Source organism: Doryrhamphus excisus, chromosome 15 (genome assembly GCF_030265055.1).
Source record: "Doryrhamphus excisus isolate RoL2022-K1 chromosome 15, RoL_Dexc_1.0, whole genome shotgun sequence".
Taxonomy (NCBI): Eukaryota; Metazoa; Chordata; class Actinopteri; order Syngnathiformes; family Syngnathidae; genus Doryrhamphus; species Doryrhamphus excisus.
In genome coordinates, this window is record NC_080480.1 from 16,616,648 (window position 1) to 16,637,726 (window position 21,079).

A 21,079-nucleotide genomic window follows, 5' to 3' on the forward strand; every position below is an offset into this window, starting at 1 on the left:
ACAGGCTGCTGTGAGTCTCGCACACACAAACATTTGTATGTGACGTGTAGTGTTCTTTTAAAACTAGTCTAAAGTACTTTCTGAGACGAGAGGCCAAGACTTTGTGTCAGCAATCAGTACATCATGTATCAAATTGACAATCCTGCAGTTTGATTCCAAAATCATTTGTCGTGCATGTCCGCGGGCCAGATGCAACGTTACAGCAATTAGAAGACAAAACAGGCATCGAGGAAAGCATTCATACCGAAACGTGAGGTCATACCGTCGGGGGGATTTCAAACCTTGGGAAGTGTTGAGTCATGCTGAAAGAGACACCAGCCTGTCAGCCACCTGCCTTGTCTTTGTCTCAGCATACTTTTAGAAGCTGCATCAATCACTGACCAAGCCTGGACGGCTCTTTTTCCTAACACCATAAACTCCAGTTCCGTTAGCATTTTTATTTTGTTCATGCACACGACTCCCAGCGGTGTTTTGCAGATCTGTTTTTACGTTCACGCCCGCTAACCTCAGCGACCTGAACCCGGCACGCACGGCCGAGTCCAGTCTTTAACCCATAATCCCTTGCGAAAAGTTGCGTCAGACGGTGTGTTGGGAAACATTGTTTTGTACTGACAGATGGTTTGCAAATGTAGAGCAGATTTTTTTTTCTTTGTGTGAGCCTGCTAATGTGGACTGGAGTGGGTGGAAACACTACCCAAGGCAGCGGGAAAAGGTTTGAGTTGTACTTGAACTTGTTAATCTGGTTTCTCCCGACTTGTCCCAACATGAGGCTCAAAGCTGCCTTTACCTAGATAACAAATGCTCAGGTTTGACTTTATTGTTGTGATGGAGCTCCTCTATTGGAAGTCATTACATGTTGGCGTGTCTAATGTTGTTGTTTTCTTGACAGGAAGTCACCTTGTCAATTGACTTCCCCTTTACGTGAGGCAGATTACCATAGCAACGGGAGGTAGATGTTTTCGCACATTTTTAAGCAATAAATCTAAAAAAACAAAGTGGACAAGTGGTTAGCATGATGGCCACACAGTCAGAAGATCGGGAAGACCTGGGTTTGATTCTTTTTTTTTTTTTTTTTTTACATTTTCAGGGTTCATCTTCGCTGGTGAGATCATCCACCGCATGCTGACATCAACACGGTACATCACCGCCCCATGATGGCTAATTTTGATCCCAGCCACTCCAAAGAATCCACCGTGCAATACATGGATAACGGTATGAGTTGCACCTTGACCAGTTCTTTCTACCGTGTTTTGCTTCTTCAGGCGAGGTGTTTGTGGTCCAGTGGGAGCGGGTCAGACTGTCTGGCCAAGAGTCAATGGGAGCCTTCACCTTCCAGGCTGCGTGTTGTTCTATCGGTCAGGCCAAACACTACTTGAAGGCGGGCCTCTCTGATGCATTTGTGGTCATGTCATCATCCCAGTCATCAAGTCAGCACTCACTCCCATCTGTTCACCGGCTCACCATGTGCCGTCAAAGCTGTGACGTCGCTCTCCCACGCAGGCGTCCAGAGGCAGACGGAGTACCATCGGATGGATATAGACGCCGCCAATATCACCAGTTTGTCAGCGGAGGGCTAACAGACCCTCCTTGAAGTTTAAGAAGGAACAGCTTGGCTACACAGAAGTGGACGGAGACGGGCAGGACAGAAGCTGCATCGTCCAGGATGAACCGTGATGGAGGCTGGAGGCGATCTGCAAATGATTGCTGCTATTCCAATAATCCAATACATGGGATGAGCCACAGCATTCGCTACACCGGCACATCTGATGAAATCCAACACAAAAAGTCACTCTTCTTCTAATATTTAGTAACCACAGTACTAGGAACAGCTCAGGAACAGCCATTGCAAACTCCTAAATACTTTATATGTACACACAAGACCTGTTTCGCTCACATATTGATGAAAAATCTGTGTTGTCCTTGGCCGAGTGCATATCTTATTTTGTGCCTTAAGCTGGCCACAATAAAAGGCCATTCAGCAATCCCACATCCTTGCACGTAGGATATTAATATAGGCATGGAAGTGTGTCAGCAGCAGGTGTCAGTCTAAGCACATGTTGACACCAAGTATAGGCCTCTTGCAGCTCAACGTGGCAGATGTACAAATGTACAGTATGTAAATGTGATTTGAAAGCATCTCACCCTCCCTCCATCCCTCCATCCCTCCGTCCCTCCATCCCTCTTGCACAACCATGCAAGAAAGCACAGATGGAGCCCAACAAAAATCTGATTTGTCGGACCTGGATTATGTAACGCACAAAAAAATGAGGTTGTCAAAACAAGGCACAATCAAGGCTTCCTTGTGTGTACGTGATGTGTTGTAGCTGATCAACACAATGTTGAACCCGTGAAATTGCAGATACTGAAAATTCACAAAACAATATTCTTTTAACATATGTGGAATAAAACCATGGAGCTGATGGAAACACTACTAATATGATGGGGAATGATGAAACTATTCCTTGTGACGTGTTAAATTGTTCAAATGTAAATATGTGATGTTCCAAATCGGTGGTGACCAAAGTGCAGCAGAGGGCCATTTGTGGCCCACAGCACATTGGCCCAAAAAAAAGGCCAAATGTAAAAAGAAGAAGCTGAAATGTTGATACTAATAAGTAATAATAAAACAAAAAAATGTCATTTAATCTACGATATATAACTTTTTAAAGCATTTTTACGAAATTAAACGTATATTCTATTCTTATCACACAGGAGAGAACCGAAAAATATCGATCCTTCACGACCATATCGATATTTTCCCTCGATCCACCCATCGCCAGTCTCTGGTCGGGAGCGCGCATTGAGAGACTGCGGGAGGAGGGAGGCGTCGTACGCGCGACCACCGTGTCTGCTGCCTGCCTTGCCTTGCCTGCCTGGTTAGTGTGGATTGACAGCCAGCTGTGTGCGGCTACCACGACAACAACAGAAGCCTCTCCCCGGTGGACCCGCGTCGAGAACCACCGCTGCCGTTTTGCCGAATCGTATATCGAACACCCAAACAGGAAGGGAAACGACGCCAAAAAAAACCCCCAAACGGTAGTGTCGTCGTCGGTGCTAGCTAGCTAACGACGAGCATTCCTCCAACATGAATCCGCATTGTAGCAGATGTAACCGAATCGTCTACCCCACGGAAAAAGTCAATTGTCTGGATAAGGTAAGTGTACTACAATACATTTTACTTGTCAATCCTGTTTTTTTGTGAGTTTTTTTAAACCCCGTGAACAATCGCCACCTTTGTTCATCTCGGTTAAACGGACACCTTGCGTTATTTTTTGTGAATGAATCGCGCACCCCGAAGGGGGAACAGGTATCTCATCGCTAGCATGGCGAGCTAATCGCTAAGATAGCTTCGAGAGCACTGCTATTCGCTGCTTTGTTTCACAAAAAAAACATATACAATCGAAGTGTGGCGTTTAAGGCTTCTTTCGTCCCACGGGGTTATTTTATACACATTCGGTTAGGCTTCCAGCGGGCTAGTGCTAGAGCTAGGCTGGGGTGGTCAGGGCCTGTACTTCGATAGCAACCGATCGAAATCCTTATCTTGGCGCCTGAAGACGACCCCCCTCCCCACTCAATTGAAACTTCTGATTTAAATATGTCAAATTTCTTGCTTTTCACATACTTCTATTAACAATAGAACGGATCAGATATGATCACTTCCTGTTGAAGGGGTGCCATCGGCGGGGGTTTGGTGTCGCCTGTTTCAGGGGTGCAGTGTGGGATTGGTTTAATCCCGATGAGGGATGATTAGCTTGTCTTGATTCACTTTCAATCCACAACCTAATCTGACACTCAGGTGCTAAATCTCATCAATTGTGTCCAATCCCAACGCTGGAGTGTATCAGCACTCCATGATCCTCTGACGTCCTGTTTGCTGGATTATAAAGTGATCATTGGATGTTTATTATTATTATTATTATTATTGTTCACTTTGCCGTATGTAAACCCACAAGGCAGAGCATGCATGCAATGTTTGCAACAACAGCATGCTTAACTCCATCTGTGGGTGTGGTATGAATCTCACACCAGAGCTTGAGGCCAGCAGATAATTTGTGTAATGGACGCCTGAATCGCCATTGGAAAAAAATCAATCCCTGTCAAGGCCTGTTTGTTTGTTGACAGACGGGAAAGCAGCGCATTATCTTCCAGTAACATCAGCCCCTGCTCGGGTGCGTTCTTCTGCGATGCACTGTGACTAATGCTTTCCCTCAAAGTGCTTCAGACGGCGTGCCGTTTCTGCTTTCCTCAAAAGTCCCCTCATCACAGCGTTTAGGCCTAAAAATACAACGGCGCTTTTCTGGAAGGCTGCAATTGATGTGCTGCCACAAGTGCAACCTCTGTGCGCTGTGGAATCTGGCCCCGAGGAAGCACATTCCCCTGCAGACAAGACCCTGCCATAAAACGTGCTCCGTCAGGGGCCCGCAGCGCCGTCTCCACGCCGTCTGTCTTTGCTGCCATTCCGCGTCAGCACTCACTCCCTTCCAGAAAACGGCCAAAACGGCCTCTCCCTTTCCACTTGTGAGGCTTGTTTTATATACACGGGGTCGCTCAGGTGAAGAGTGGAGCCGCTGTTGTTTGTATTCTCAGCCGCTTGTTGAATGTCCTCACCTGATTGGCTTCTTTTCGTGCGTTTTACATGCACGGTCTCAACCCACAAAGGCTTATTTGTGTGACAGCTGCATTCCGGTTGCGCCGGGCTGGGCCCAGCCGAGGCAGCGCTGCAGGAAAAAGACAGGAAGTGAATGCTACTCGGCTTCTTGTCGTTGGTAGTTTTCCGTCTTTCTTTCGACCCTTCAAACACTAGTCGTTAGTATCCATCGTTACTGCTTATCGGTTGTTTTCCCCCAAGATGACAAATATGTCCAAGCGGCTATTTTGTGGCAAATGTAAAGCTTGTTGAACGGTGGTATTGGCGAAAAACTACATGGCAGATTTCAGTATAAGTAAAATGAAAGTTTTTTTGTCAGTCACTGTAAAGTTAATAGGAGTCTGCGCTCTTTAGAATGTGTACATTCCAGATACATTCCGCCTGTGTGTTTGCATTTGAATCGGTGCATGTTTCTACATGCAGGTGAAGTGGCGCCACAGTCCACTATCCCCCCGCAAAATAATGTTAAAAACATGAAAACCATAATGTGTCGTCATCAAGCGTTAGGATCGAGCGATTTTTTTGATCGCACCACAGTTATGTGCTTTGAAACGCACAAGTCAAACACGTACATAACTTTCTTCCGTGTTGCTCCATTTTAATAAATAAAGGCCACTTACCACTTCCACACTGACTGGGAGGAAAATATATTTTCACTCGATCATGTCTAACATGCCATGTCTTGTTTCAATAATGGAACATGGCTGATGTCTAGTGACCAGAATCCTACATGTACCTTTGTCTTTCAATATTTTTGACTAATAAAATAGCAATCATTTATATATTCATTTTTGGAAAACCATGATAGAGTGATGGAGCGATATTCGAACTGCAATATTGCGAAGAACAACTGTACCTGCGTTTTTATTTAACCATTCACTGTCTTGCAATGTAACCCTGGCATATAGTGGGCATATCGGGGGTTCTATGGTAATCTGCACAGTTTTTTGTTTCCTTATTGTGACATGACATAATTATTATTTTACCGTTTCACAGCCACTTTTGATTGGAATTTATGTGCAGCTTTTTCTGCATTTCAACTATGACTTGAAGAACTGATTCAGATTTTTCCAAATGTCACAATCACCTGAGTGTGCTTCTTCTTTTCTTCTACTTTACCCAACCAGGAACCAGTTTTGTTTTATGTTCTGTTTGCTTTGTCAACCTTTTATTTTTTTCATGCCCAAACAATCCGCCCTCTGCTTCAAAAATGCACAAATCATACCCGACAAAGCGGAAGTGGCGCTCTGACATCCCCTGGGTCCCGATGTTAAAGCGGTGACTTTATTTGCATGTGTGGTGTGAGAATTGTGCTAACTGCACGCTAAGCACATTCATGGGCTTAGCGTGTCTTCTCACATCAGTGTCCGCTTGCGTGAAGCCGCCCAGACAGCCCACTTTTTCAGGATGCTATTAGCCATTAGCAGCATCCAGATGTCTGCCACTTTATTCTTTAGGGTTTGCATTGCCGTGTGCACAAAATCATAACACGCACCAGACCGGAGCAGCTGTCCGGAACTTTCTTGTGGTGTTAAATTAGCGTGTTTTAAAACGAATCACGCCCACAGCGACTGAAGATGCACCGGGGGAGTGGATGTTGCGAGGCTGACTGAGTGTGTTTGCTTATAAGTGGACACGCAAATATAACCTACATACCAGTACAACACGCATGTAGTCTGTATTCACTCACATGCCTACGTGCCCTTGAGCTGTGAAGATGCAGGGAGACGATGCAGGTTTTTTTTTTTTTTTTTTGTAATGACTGTTTCTAGGGCTCCATCTCTGCAGTGTCCTCATTTTTCATTTGACTGCCAGGTCATGTCTGTGTAAGCAAACGCTTGCGCTTTTCCTGCAAGCTGGACGACTTGCGTTGTACACATTTGGGATGGCGAAGACTATCCCACCAAGCACAGTGACCCAATATGATCTACTCAAGCGTGCATACATGAAAATAACTTTTTTGTTTGTCACTGTGCTTTATTTTGTACTCACGTCCATATTTGGTCTTTGGTGTGTACGCGTCCATGCAAACACAGCCGTTACAAAACACAACAGCAGAATAGATGCGTACTTGTTGCAAGTCATGTGTGTCAACAGGGCGTGTTTCAAATTTCAGGTTTTTGCACGAGGACGCCGAGCCAGTAGAACCGTGTGTGCTTGTGGTTGAATAGGGAAGTACTTGTCGGCGTACCGCTTTTGAAGGTGGACGAGGTCTATCCTGGCGGAATGTGGGTCAGCAGGTTTTTTTGTGTGGCATAGAAATGTGTGTCGACGCAGGTCATATCTGCGGAGTGCATTCAGAGGGGGCGGGGTTGTTTGTTTTGGGCGGGATCCAAAGTCCAAACTCAGCTGGCCTTTTTCCGTGTTTTAGTAAAGCGGCACAGTACGAATTTATTAGGGGTGCATGATAATTATCTAGCCGATATGACAAATTATGATGTCAGACCACTAAATCTGAATGATTAAAAAAAAACGCATTGAGCTTCAACACACCGACCCTTATCTGACACCTGAAACGCTTGAGGCTTGTTCCTATTACCGCAGCGTTTAAAAAGTGCAAAAGGTTGCCAGAGACTAAACCAGGACGGTGGACGACCAGCCCTTCACCACCGTGGAAGATGCTGAGTTCATAAATTGTAAATAGATATAAAAAGTTATTGATGTTGGCATTGGCCGTGAGAAGACTTGCTAATGAGTCCTTAGCTTCTTTTTACACTTGTTTGTCCTTTGCATATGAGCTAAGCCATTTGTCATATGTCGTACGTCTCCTCATAAGTCATTTTATTGTTTTTAGGGTTTGATATGAACCGCATAGCTTCTTTTTACACTTGTATGACAGTGAATAAAATGAATGGACCCTTTTAGGGGTCTCAGTGCGACAGTGTCACCCTACTTTTTATGTAGATGTAGTACGAGACGGTGCGTCTGCAGACGTGGCAGCCACCACAGGAAGCGCAGGAAAGGAAGTCCTGCCGCCGACCCAGAAGGGATTTGCCCCGCGCGACAATGAAGCAACACATGCGCCCGACCCGCTGTCAGCGCTGTTGGTGGTCTGCCGCATCCAGGCGCTGAGAAGCACTCCTTGTTAAAAACCAGCCTGAAGCCAGATTAGCTACTCAATTCAGTAACAAAGTGGAGCTGCTGTGTTTTGCTGTGATTGTGTCCACCATTCAGCTTTTTACAACTCGGCACCGGTTTGATTTATTGGCGGCTGTGCGGCGTACTACGTTATCGCACTCGATCGCCGCACAAGCGGGAAGAGGCAGATCCTGTTTTACTCCGCCATGTTGGACCCTGTGTTGACCACACAAGTCATTCTCTTGCTTTTAGGCACCTATTCAGAGTAATGAAAGAAAATGATGAAGAAGCCAAGTTGAGGACTTGTTCTGCCATTCCTCCCCCCCCCCCTTTGCACTCTTCCTCCACCCACCCTTCCTTCCTTCCCTCGACGACAGTGTTGGTCTTTTCTCTCAGCCTCTGCCACCCCTCCCTGCTCTTTCTCTTTTTATTCTCCACATTTTCCTCCCTTGTCTTCCCACTTCTCCCAGTCCTTCTCAATGCATCGCTGAACCCTCAGGCTTGAGGACAGACAGGCCCAGTGCCAGAGGAGGAAGGGAGGAGGTCGGTTTGGGTGTTGGGAAGGAAGGGATGCTGGCATCGGCTCTTCAGGCCTGTAGAGATAATTACAACACACATGGGGGTGTCAGAAAAGTAGTTTGGGGATTATACACCATTTGTCGCACCAAACGGCTTTATTTCAGACAGGTAATATTTCACATGAAAACTAGCGTAATTCTTAAAAAGCTAATTTAGCCAGATTTGGTTGGTTTTGGCGTTTATCATCCCTTCTATTTTCGGGGGAATATATGCAAAGCTATTTGAACAATCTTGCAAAGCAAATGTGACCTGTCCGAAACTGTACATGTAACGATACAATATAGCATATAGCTTCTATTTCCCTGGTGTGTACCTCCCTTAAGGCGGCCACCATTTTGACATGAAATTGTCAACTCAACTCAAGCGTGCCGGAAGATTTTAATTAACTGTCTGCATTGACCCGTTCAGATACTTGGTTAAGGATGCAATTAGCGCTCCAACTACCTCCGTGTCAACAAGATCCGAGGCAGCGGCGTGTCTTAAGTAGGCCGCGTCTTCACAATCCTACTACTAATCTGCCGAGGTCTCATTTGAAAGGAGGAAATGCGTGACGTTGTCACTTTTTTTAGTGCAACCCCGAGCAGCCAGCCCTGCCCCTACAGAGAGCCATAAACAGCCACCATGCAATTTGATTGCAAAATGTCTACTGCAAGCGACAACTACCGTTTCCACAATACTACTGTACTTTTGTCTATATCCGGCCCACTCAAGTCTCACTCTACAATTAGCCTTCGTCTGCTGTGCTCTACGTGTGACTGTTTGGAAAATGTCTCCTGCTCTATTTATGTTGACGTGTTTCGCCCCCCCCCTTCTCTCTGTTCTCCACAGTACTGGCATAAAGGATGCTTCAACTGCGAGGTCTGCAATAAGACTCTAACCATGACCAACTACAAAGGCTTTGAGAAGAGACCATACTGCAGTGTGTAAGTCGTCAACGTGTACGTTTGTGTGCTGTTTGTGCACGTTGTTACCCAAGTCAAGGCCCCACTCTCCCTCCTCCCTTCTTGTTTATGGGGGGTTCTGCTCACCGCCCCCGTCCCTCACAGAAAAAGCCTGTGTATCTGCCGTGTGGGAAATTGTCCCCCATCCCTCCCTCCCTCTGCGGTGAAAGGAATGGCGCTTATAATCAACAAAGGAAATTCCTCAAGTTCCTCTCGAGTGACACAGGAGGACACAGCGCTAACTAGCTTGTTCACTCATGCTCGTGCCCCACACCAGATCCTCGTGTGGAATCTGTGGAATCTCCCATTAGATTGATGTTCCTTCTTTTGTGCGTCGTGTCGCCGCCCCCCCCAAAACAATCATTATCCAGATTGTGATGTCACTAGCTAATAAACAGCTGCTATTACAGGATTTGCCCTCCGGTTATTTCAGACAGATTTCAAATGTAACAGCATCCCTATTTCCTCCTCTTAATAAGAAACAGCTTTTCATTTTACCGCTCAACCTACAGTATCATTTATTTTCATGCATGAGGATTTAAATGTTGGCGTCAGCTCGCGCCCACACAGAATATCGTCCAATTTTCCTTCACAAGTATTTTTGCCCTCTTGAGTTTACGGCCCTGCAAATAAAGTTAAAACAGTGCAGTCGCATGGATTTATGGAATGATTTCAAAGTTCCCCCACATACAGGTGCATGTCAAAAAAACTGTTACTCTGATATCTGACTATGTTGTAGTGTTTGGGAGCCAAGGCAACAATAGCGTAACATGTATTGGAAAGACTGGTAACGCAAGCTAATGCATCAGTTCACGATACGTTACGCTGACGAACATTAAGTTTGTCTGCGTTTGTTGGCACGTGTTAATAGAACGTAAGAAAACAGACAAGAACCTTATGGTTCACGAGGCTGAAGCCCAGCACCCGACCCGACCGGGCACAATGTCGGCATCTGTGTTCCACGTCCTCGCATGACGAAGCTTGTAACCGACCACCACATGTTTGGACTGCTGGTGCAAGGCGAGCACAGATGTTGCTAATGCCACTAACAATGGCTCTGTTCACTTCTGCTCGTGTGTGTGCCCCAGTGTGCAAGGCGATGCCACTGGGGGGGGGGGCGGCCCGGCCCGGCAAGCACTCTGCAAACAGCCATGGATGGAAATGGATGTGTTTTATCCACTCGCAGTCCATGAAAAGGCCTCTCATGGACGTGACCTTCTCCGCCTCCATCAATGAGAGTGTGCTTTTATTGTGTTATGTTGATTTTCCATTTTCCACTTTTCTTAACAGTCTTCCTAGGAATTTACTCTACATAATAATGCATGGATCTGAGTATCAACATTTGATGCCCGATAGGATGCCTTGCAGTCATCTACGAACATGCATTTCAGTACAGAGTACCTCTTCTTTTCCGTCTCGCATCATTTTCTCATATGATTCCACCTGTCAGTCATTTTACGGTAGCACCTGTTGTAGTTGTGCTGCCATCTTTTTCTCTCTCGAGAACAAACTCCTTTTACTTTCCCTACTGGAGTTGTCGCGGCGCCAGCAGGAAGGAGCGAGACCCCTTCACTGTGTTTATTTGGCTTCTTCCCGTTTTGTTTAAAACGGCTTTCATAAGAGTAAACACTAGCAGAGGAGCTTCCCACCGAAGAGGGAACGTTTGAGGAATGAGCTCTTTATCGTTGCTCTTCTACATTTGCTGCTGTTGTGGTTTTAATTTAAGTGGGTGTTTTCTGCACTGTAGCTCTTCCTTGATTAGACGTGACAGTCATTACGTTACATTAGGAGGTCCGGAATGTACACAGAAAAATTCCTGTTAAAGTAGGGACAATGATCTTTATCTTATGTTGTGCTGTAAAAACACGCCACTATTCACTCATGTGTTGGCTTTTATTCATCCAGACTCTTCAAACAGCTCTAGGCAGAATTTGTAATATCCATGTTAATTCATCAGTTCTAAAAATGCTCCACCACTAAATATTCCTCCATTTGTAATAGTTTTTAACGCTGCTATTCCAGCCATGATTGTAAAAAGTGGTCTTATGGGTAATGGTTAAATTGTCCCCCTGTTGCTTTGCTGTGATTTTGACAGCAATTCCAGTTTCACCTGGAGGAAAAATAACCATGACTGACCCAGGACTGGTTTGGTAGGCTGAAGTGTTCCTTAAAAGGTTGCCCCTCTGCTGTTTCCAGGTTGAATTCCTCCTCTCCTGCGGCGAACATCTCGCCACTCCTGCACAGTAGGCTGCATGTGTGTGCGCGTGTGTGTGTGCACGTATTATATCGATAGTGGCTCAGAATCAGTCGTACTTTAAGTGCGTAGACTGTGCCGGTTCAAGCAGAAATGGATAAGTCTGAGGTGAAGTGCAACCACACTTTCCTGCATTTAGCAAAATGCTCATCATCTTGTGTGCAGGTTAGACATTTGATGTCAAGAAATGGGCAGCACCAACATATAATCTTTGCACCGATATCTTACTTCGTTTTTTCCGTCTTGTTACTGCTGCCATTGTCGGAATCTGCGCCATTATGGTACTAAATTTTGGTATGCATTCCTAGCGTACGTATGCATAGCCTCCCCGACACGCTTCTAATTTGGTAACCACGTCTTTAGCACTCACACTTTGTGCATGTGCCGCCCAGTCGGGTCTGTGACTCATTATTGGGTTACGCAACCTGAAAGACAGATGAGTGTTCTTGTGACTCACTCGCATGGTTGCATACACACACACACACACACACTTCAACGTCTGAACGTGTCACCACCCTTTTATATATGCTGCACTGTAACTTGTGTGTCTTTTGTGAAGCAATTTTGATGGCCCGTTAATGCAAGGACAATTGCTGAGGCCACATCAGAGCCGCTGGGTGAGGCCACACACTGCTTTTGATGCAGATACAAAGATGATAAATTCCCAGATCACTGAGGTGTATCTCCACTCGAGAATCCGAGATTTATTCCCAGTTACACAGACGATGAAGATGTGAAATATGTGTTTAAAAACATGGCTGTTTATTTTTCCATAATTTATTTTCCCACCTTGATGAGCCGGTCATCTCTGTAGATGATCTATAGGAATCTATATGAAATATTTGCGATTAATAGCGACGCTGTGTACCAGCATTCAAGAGGAAGCATGCACGGTCGAGCATGCAGGCGTTTGAACGGATGCGAGTTGTGATCTCGTGCTCGGGGGGGGGGGGGGGGGATTTTTTTGTGTGTCACAGAGCTTTTAAATGCCAGTGACTCCTGCTCACTGACTCCTTTTGGTCTTTTAAGTGCTGTTTTAAGCATGTTGTCAAGGAAACTGTAAACAAGCGGCTTAAACGAGCGATATTTGCGGTCACCCCCACACTCTGAGGCATGCTGGGAAATGCAGTCCATGTGTCACAACTGCCCTATGGGACCATGCTGAGATGACGTCAGCCCTGATGGTATTTGGCATGAATAGAATAGAATAGAATAAAATAGAACAGGCAGTTGTTTGGTGTGCCATTGATGCTCACCTTTGGATGTATTGTTTTCCATTGCACAGTGATGGAAGCGATAATCATAATAGTCAGTACTTTTGAGAATAGATGGCTAGAAATAACAAAACTAAATACTCACACTCCAGTATTATCCTCCTCGGGGCCCCCCTCCTTGGCTGCAGTGGCCTGTTTTCTTGCTGCTGTCACTCTCTTGAATAAAACGTGTTTTCCAACACTGACCAGCAGTCCCATGCTGAGAAGTGAATACAGAAAGATTTGTGCTATCGTTTGTTTCGGCAGAAAAGTAGCATAGCTAGCCAGTCACAAAAAGGCTTCCGTCACTCACACTCATGCAGTTCCTCTTCCTGTTAACCTCCCCCACAGAGCTGCCGGACCCATGAATATGTGTTTGTGTGCATGTGTGTGTGTGCATGTGTGTTGTAACACACACACCTGCTATAGCTCTCCCCCAGAACACTGCAGCCTTGAGGCTCCTGTTACCGAGGAGCCTCACTTCCTCTTTCAGAGGCTACCTTGCCTCCCCTGACGCCACATGTCTTTCTTCAGGGGCTCCTAATTTAACTTTAAGACCGCTGTGAATAACTCATGCCCCCAGTTTGGAATGACAGGCCCCTCCCCGCCTTCTTTTAATCTAGTCTTGAAATCCTCAAAAAAATAACAATCCTGCATGGTGATTGCTTGTTTTCATATCTGTTGGCGCTCATGCTGTTTTGCAGACACTACCCCAGGGCGGCCTTCACCCCTGTGGCCGACACTCCAGAGAACATCCGTCTCAAACAGCAGACCATGTTGCAAAGCCAGGTAAGCCCCCTTCTACAGCTAAGTCAAACTCCAGCTGTGGAGCACACACACACACACGTTGGCATCGTTCCACAGAAGGAGGCAGGGTGCTTTAATGCGAAAAGCCCCGCTGGAGTTAGCCCTGACAGCATGTCTGCAAGTGCAAAGGCCACTTTACGATCAAGCCATCAGCGTCTTTAACATGAAACACTGGTCCGGCGAGTGCAGCCATGAAACTGATTTGCAAGGCTCACAAGTGGAGATTAGTTCTCGGCTGTTATATTTACACTGATTATTTACACGCGTTTGAGCGGCACAGTAACTACTTAACAGCGATGCTATCGCCACCGTTTCCAACAGGAAACCCACATATGTTCTTTCGCAAAACAGCACCCTCATTAGACGGAAATATCCGTCTTATCTGGGTCATGTGTTACTGCTGTAATAGAAAAATGGCTCCAAAAGGGAATTGGACAATGTTCTCAATTTGGCAGCCAGCAGAGCAACACATTGCATTTGTATTTTTTACAGTAATTGACTGATTTATTTACTGATTGTAAAGAGTCTAAATATTGTTATTAATATGTGTCTTATCAGGCTGTTTGTGTCACCCACTGCAGATTAGACCTCACTTGTACGTGTTAGAGGGGGCTTTGTGGACTATTGGGGTGACAGCTGGTGTTTTTATGTGAAATGTCCACAAAACACACACAAACAACAACATACATCACGTGAATCCCTGCATTAAGTGAGATTATAAAAACAAGCACACTTATCTCTGCATAACAAGAAATTATTGTTTCATAGGAAATAACCAAATCTTTTTTTTTATTATTATTAAATCCAGTAGCAGCAACACTTGGCTGTTTTCAAACGTGGTTGCAGATAAATAGAATGCAGAGTGAGTCATCTTGGTGGTAGCCGAATAAAAACAAATAGTTTGAAAACATTCATGCTTACTGGAACCAGCACACTGCACCACCGCTGCGTTGCTACGGGAACCTTATTGCTATGGAAGCCGAGTAGTGGTTTGTCACACCTCATTACAAGACTTTGAAAGGGGGGGGGCACGACGAAGAGAGAAGTAAAGGGAAGAGGAAGAGCGACAGTGAGGCACCATTGCAGGCAGGCAGGCAGGATGGGAAGGAGGGGTCAGGGTGAGAGAAGAGGAAGACTTCGATGCAACATGTCCTGTAAGAATAGTCGGAGGAATGCGAGGAGGAGCTCCTTTCCGATTTATATGAGACGACCACATGTAAAGCGGTAAAACACGAATGCATGCGAGGGGAGCACAAAGGGACAAGGAGAGGTGGGTGGGGAGCAAAAGCGGCACCGCAATTGGAGGGGAGAAGAAGACGTAAGAAATGTGGAGCGTCGCATGTTGGGAGGATGGTCACATGACGAGGAGTAGAACGCGTCAGCCCTCCCTGTGGGTGGCAATGGCATGGCATCGTGTGGATGCAGTGTGGCGGTTTGCGGCACAGGAAACACAGGCAGGAATCCAGAGGGCAGGATATGCAAACCGATTTGTCGTCTTCGAAATATCCCCTTCACACGTAAAAGCCCCGTCAAGGGTCATGTGACGTCACAGCCTCTAACCCTCCTGGGGTGGGACGACTAGTGCAAACACACACACACACACACCCTGACTTGTTTGATACCTCTCCTCCTGGCCATATATGGTTACCACCTTTGGACTTCACTCCGCCGTGGAACAGGAAGTGAGCGTCACCACAAAAGACGACGCAAATACACACTGGGTCAAGCCTGACTGCACTTTGATTGCACCAGACACGCTCTTTTAACGCTATTACTATCATACACAGAACATCATGAGTCAAATGATAAAAATAGATTTATGCTTCTATTTTGAAGAATGGTCAGCTGATAAAACTCATTAAAGAGGAAATGACATTCTAGTCCATACAATATACTTTCCTTGGCCAAACCTGCACCTTCTCAGTGCTTGGCGTTTATCAGGCTCCACGTGATGGCGCAATGCATTGTGGGTCTCCAGCGCTATTTCTTAGAGCATCAGCTTTTGCTTACAGAGAGAGATGTACACAACGTAACAAACGGCTGCTTCTCCAGGAAATGAGCAATGTCACACGTCCGTGATTTTATCAAAGTACGGTCATCAGTCACAATCACATCAATAAAAACTAGTTTATTATTAATGCTGGTGATTGTTACATCCCTAATACGTGACCATATGACCAGTTGCTATGTGGAATATTTATCAATTAATATTTCATTTCCTTCCTCGGTTGCCAGTAATCGGACATCTTCCCAACTAACCTTGTGTATTTTTTCCCCCTCTATGTCCAATGTAGGTTCACTACAGGGAGGAGTTTGAAAAGCAAAAAGGGAAAAACTTCAGCGTGGTCACAGACACGCCAGAGCTGCAGAGACTTAAGAGAACACAGGACCAAATCAGCAATGTGAGTGTCACATTTTTTTTTGTCACTTATTCCCCCGTGGGTGCCCTCGGAGGCACTGCAACAGCTTGTGTAAAGTCTTTATTTCTTTATTTTATTTCCCCGGGTTCGCCCATTTGAGTACCAAAGGGTATTTTCCTTCGGCAGAAATAGCAGTTTATTCATCAGAGCTGTATTCCTGCTCTCTGCCCCACATCAAGAGTCATTAATCCGCCTGTAAATAAGAGCAGTGGAGTAGAAACACACGTGATTTATCCCTCCTCTTAGCCTCACTTCCCATGGGAACCTCGCTCACATACGCATTACACACGCTTCACTACATGTAATGACACAGTCAGAGTGCAGGGTGATGGCTAATCACTGACATCAAGGAAGCGTGCAGGCCGGAGAAAAGGTGCATTACATGTATTTATGAGCGGGCACGCACACACAAACCCACATGATGAAGAGCCGGATTGAGGCTCAAACTCAGGCATCTGCTTGCAATCAGTCCGTCGGATGAGTCCTCCTTCCTCTTCTTTGTTGTCTGGACGCAAACGCATTTTGACATGTTTTGCTTCATTTTCTTCCTTCTGTGGTCTGACCTTTTATTTTGTAAGGCCCCGGGTTTCTCTGCGGAAGAAATTAGTTTGTTTGTCCAGGCATTTTATAAATTAAGATTGAAATTTGGACGTGCCAACAATGTGAATAAATGAAGGATAATCATCATAAAGCGTCCCCAAAATGTACAGATATAATAACTTCAGTCACATGCTATTTGAGCCTGTGTACTGTCTGCGGAGTATGAGTGTTACATTTCAGTACAGAGTGTCTCTTTTTGTAAATACATTAACCAGGATACTATTATTTAATTAGGCTGCCTCCCCAATAAGTACCAGTAGGGGTCCTGAAAACTGTTGACACCAAAGTATTACCGTCTTATGCTATGGACAGAATAGCATTGTTTAACAATGTAATTAATTTCCATGCACATATGCATATATGCATATACGGGGGTGCAATCAGGAAGCCTCCTTGTGATGGAAGTTCTTTATCCCTACCCAATCCCTACGGAGTGGGCACCAAGGATGTGTCCCTTCTCTTGTAATGTAATTCATTTGCATGCTATGGAGTACAAGAGTCCCCGCCAAAAGGCCACTCACACCCACAGACCGCCATGCATACTGCGTGTCGTCTGACCCCTTTGTTTTGCAAAGGTAATAAAAACGGCCAAAGTTCCGTATTTATTTCAGGCATTCTATTTCCTTCTTAGATGATACATTTTTCCTACAACACTTCTCTTTCTCCACTCAAAATGTTTGGTTATTCATATCATTGGTCATTTATAATTGTTAAAAAAACAACTTTATTATGTTCTATAAAAAGGGGGGTGTCTGGTACCTATTGGGACAAGTTTCTATTTTTTGTTTTTGTCATAACAAAAAATGGAGGCACCGCTGTATTTCCATCGCTACACGTCTACCCTCTTGCATACTGTTTCATTCTCCCTCACTTGCAGTTTAAGGAGGGATTCTCCATGCACAGCGTAGACCACTTCCTGTAAATCCTCACCATCTGCTCAACACACCCCTCAGTAACAAACCCAAATAATCTCCCTCTCGCACACACACGCATGAAAGCAGCAGCACATTGCACTTGAGATCATTGTTCTCTCCATCACTTGGCTCGCTGTCATGGCGCAAACACTCTGTCACTCGCTCCCGGACTTTGCAAATGGACTCCTCCGCCGCCGAGCACAGTGGGCCCTTTGATGGCGGACGCAAGCCGAGACGTAAATCTTGACCCCGGTCCGCTGTGAGTCAGACTGGTGACAGGCTGCTATTCATGAAGGGCCAGCTTCATCACTGAGACTTTTTTATTTATTTATTTTTTTATGTGTCTGCCATCTTTGTGACACACAATTCAATCCCACCTGAGTGGACATGATTCAAAGACACATGCTCAGTCATGACTCCTCTATTTCCTCTTCAATGTTGCTGACGCATTCCCCACAAAAAAAAAGATTCTAGTTGCTTCCCTCTTCCCTCCCACCCCCACCACACCCCACCCCCGTGTCAGCAGCAACCGCCTTGTGACTGCACTCACGGTTTCCTGCTGCCAAGATGTCACATCCTGTCAGCCTCTCTCGGCCCCCACCCATCACACTTGAGTGCGAGTGGGAGCCATCTGCTGGCGGAGAAGTGAACTGCATGTAGAATCGTCTTGATGTGTCATGTTTGTGTGTTGCTTGCAGATCAAGTACCACGAGGAGTTTGAGAAGAGCAAGAGTACGCATCATCCGCAAAGCAACCCCACTCCAGGTAGTCCAGTACGGGTTCAGACCGGCCCTTTCATGAGCCGCATTGCTGAGTTATACAAACTTTACCCTTTTTTTTGTTGGCTTTTTCAGCAGCTTCTCAGAACTACCACCATGATCCTACCCCTGAGCCCGTGCGCCAGGCAGCTGCTGCCCCACCTCCCAGCGCTGTGGTACGATCCAACTCGCACATCTTAAACCACTCTGATTAAAATGTAAAATCTTCAGGTTAAAAACAAAGGTCAAGTTAAAGTAGCTTGCATTTTAATGACCAGAACAAAAATAAAAATACGTTTGCTTGGTTTGACTTATAAAAACTATGAATAATAATAAATAAATAAAATAATTCAGGAATAAATATATAAATACAAATTACCACAAGTGTAAAAAAAATAAATTCAAAATAATTGAATAAAATAATGATAAAAGATCTAGTCAAAGATCCTCTATATGACAGGACCGCCCTGCTGTGTTTAAGAGCAATATTTGTGTTTTGTATTTTTCCTCGCCACAAACTGACCGCGCCGACGCGTCCTCCGTCCACAGAAGCGGTACAGGGCGGTGTACGACTACGCCGCCGCCGACGAGGACGAGGTGTCCTTCATGGAGGACGACGTGATCGTGGACGTGCAGCTCATCGACGAAGGCTGGATGTACGGCCGCGTGGAGCGCACCGGCCAGCTGGGCATGCTGCCCGCCAACTACGTGGAGGCCATCTGAGAGCAGGAGAGAGAAGGAAAAGGAGGAAGAGAAAGGGAGGAGCAGATGGAAAGGATTTAAAACAAACAAACAAACAAAAAAAAAAGCCCAGTGCCATCTCATCTTAAATGCCGCTTCTCTTGATTTCACCTAATCTGACCCCTTTTGAGATCCCCCCCTCCCCCCCTCTTCCCCTCTCTCTCTGTTTCAGCTCGCTAACCTCAAGACTTCTTCTGTCCGTGCTGATGTCTGTCTCTGTTTGGATGTCTCCTTGTCCTCCTGTCTCGTCACGCAGCTCCATCCGCGCCGTAGCACTTAAAATTCCCGACGTTGTGCGAAATACCAGGAAAAAAATAATGTTGATTCACTTTAGCGTGTTTTTTTTTTTTCTTTCTTTCTTTGCCAGACTGGAAAATGAATTGAATCTCCAACCTTAACGCTTGAACACTTGTACATTCCTTTGACCTCCGTCCCACTGCGAGGTTTTTAAAAGAAGAAATCTATATCTATATTTATAGACCCATCTAGCTGATGTTACACCCGCTCCTGGTGCACAGTGTTGCATTGTGGGTAACGTTGTTCAACTGGAAACCGGAACTCCTGCTGTCGTTTTTTTTGTCCTCGTGGACGCCTGACTTTGTTTGCTCAAAATTGTCTTTTTTTTGTCACCTTTTGCCTACAAAGCTAACATGTTCAGAAAAAAGAGGAGCCAAGCACAACGCTGTCCTTTTTAATCTTTTTAACTGTGACAACATTTCAACTTTTTTCTGTTCATCGGATGAACGACTTATCCCCCCCCCCCCCCCCCCCCCGCCCCGCCCTGCCCCACTCCACCCTCCACACTTTACTTTCTTTGCTTTGTTGGGACTGTATGATGCTAATTTTCAAAAGAAACAGACAAAAATGGGTATTAAATGACTAAACCAGCAACTCAATTAGTGTAGTCGGGAGTCGGACGACACTGACAGAGCGAGCCGTTTCACCTCGGCGACTTTAAAACGAATAGCGTGTCAGCTAGCGTAGCGTGACGGCCGCCCACCGTTTCTCTGTAAATATTCTCGTTATGACCGCAATTGGCGGGGTGGTGGGGAAGGGAGGGTGGCGGCGGTGCACGGGGCTCTCACTCTGTAGCTAGGTGCCATTTTGTACCATGGTGTATGTATCATAGGGGTCAACTGTGGAGGCCATGACCTGTCCAGTCTGCGTGTTGGAGTTTTTTTTAACGGATGTATGAAAATGTCAGGAAATTGTGCGGTAGATTTTTTGGGGGGGGGGAATTTGGATATCGTTTGAGAGTGTACGGCCCTCCTGCTGCAGGCAAGCGTAGGAATGTTCGGGTTGAGGTGGAAATTTGGGATGGCTTTTATAGGCTAAAGCTTCTAACGCCTGTAGCTGTCCCGATTTTACTGTCCATCTTTGTATAGCGATCCTTGGTGAGGTGTGGAAGCGGCCAAAGATGAGCAGTGTTAGGATGACCTTGAGTGGAGGTGAGGTGCCGTGTGTCCAGCCTGGGGTATTAGTCCGTCAGGGTTTCTTTTTTTTTTTTGCATCAAACCTACCTACTGACAACGTAGCACCACTTCCTCATCCGCTCTTTTGTCCTCATCCTCTGCTGAGCTCGCTTTTCCCTTTCGGCCTTCATCGTCCACCCCCCTCCCCATGCTTTCTTACTCATCATTCCGTGCTTCTCGTCATTCCGCTTTATATACTGTAGGAATCATGTTATCCACAGGTGGAGCGTGCAGATCAGTTTTGTGCATTTCATCTTGATATTTTTTTTTGATATAATTATGTTATTGTTTTACAAAATTGAATAAAGATAGCATATGCATATTGACACCCTATCAAAACTAAAAAAAAAAAACCATAAAAAGTACATTCTCAGATGTTAGGACCTGAGATCATCTCCTGTCACAGCACGTCATCTGTAATGATGATTCTGCAGAGTCAATAAAAAAATGTCATTTTTCTCAAGACTGTTTAATCCTGTGCTACGTTGTTGTTTTTTTTTTTGCTGTACCTCAGTGAGACTACATCAGGTTTGGGGTGTTACTTTGGGGCCTTCAGCGAGAACTGGACTTCCGTGTGCTCTCATTCGGACCATTAAATCTCAGAGGTAAGGGGT

At 45.5% G+C, this 21,079-nt stretch overlaps 1 protein-coding gene across 2 annotated transcripts; it reads left to right on the forward strand.

The window, feature by feature from the left end:
- The first annotated feature begins 641 nt into the window (after positions 1 to 641).
- On the forward strand, positions 642 to 20,928 carry LOC131102677 (LIM and SH3 domain protein 1-like). 2 transcript variants are annotated; one of them, XM_058048140.1, is made up of 9 exons: positions 642 to 712; positions 1,088 to 1,212; positions 2,713 to 3,154; positions 9,134 to 9,228; positions 13,458 to 13,542; positions 15,855 to 15,962; positions 18,193 to 18,259; positions 18,352 to 18,428; positions 18,802 to 20,928. In XM_058048140.1, the coding sequence occupies exons 3-9, from the start codon at positions 3,086 to 3,088 to the stop codon at positions 18,973 to 18,975; spliced, it is 675 nt and encodes a 224-aa protein (XP_057904123.1). In that variant the 5' UTR covers positions 642 to 712; positions 1,088 to 1,212; positions 2,713 to 3,085; the 3' UTR covers positions 18,976 to 20,928. The 2 variants fall into 2 exon arrangements, with proteins under 2 accessions (XP_057904123.1, XP_057904122.1); XM_058048139.1 differs by having other exon boundaries at positions 651 to 712; positions 18,349 to 18,428.
- Positions 20,929 to 21,079: the final 151 nt, after the last annotated feature.

What these genes read in the sequence shown, in the direction of transcription:
- LOC131102677 (XM_058048139.1), top strand. Translation starts at nt 3,086, where the DNA reads ATGAATCCGCATTGTAGCAGATGTAACCGAATCGTCTACCCCACGGAA. An exon ending in AGACCATGTTGCAAAGCCAG is followed by an intron (nt 13,543 to 15,854) that starts GTAAGCCCCCTT and finishes TGTCCAATGTAG; the next exon opens with GTTCACTACAGGGAGGAGTT. An exon ending in CCCCACCTCCCAGCGCTGTG is followed by an intron (nt 18,429 to 18,801) that starts GTACGATCCAAC and finishes CTCCGTCCACAG; the next exon opens with AAGCGGTACAGGGCGGTGTA.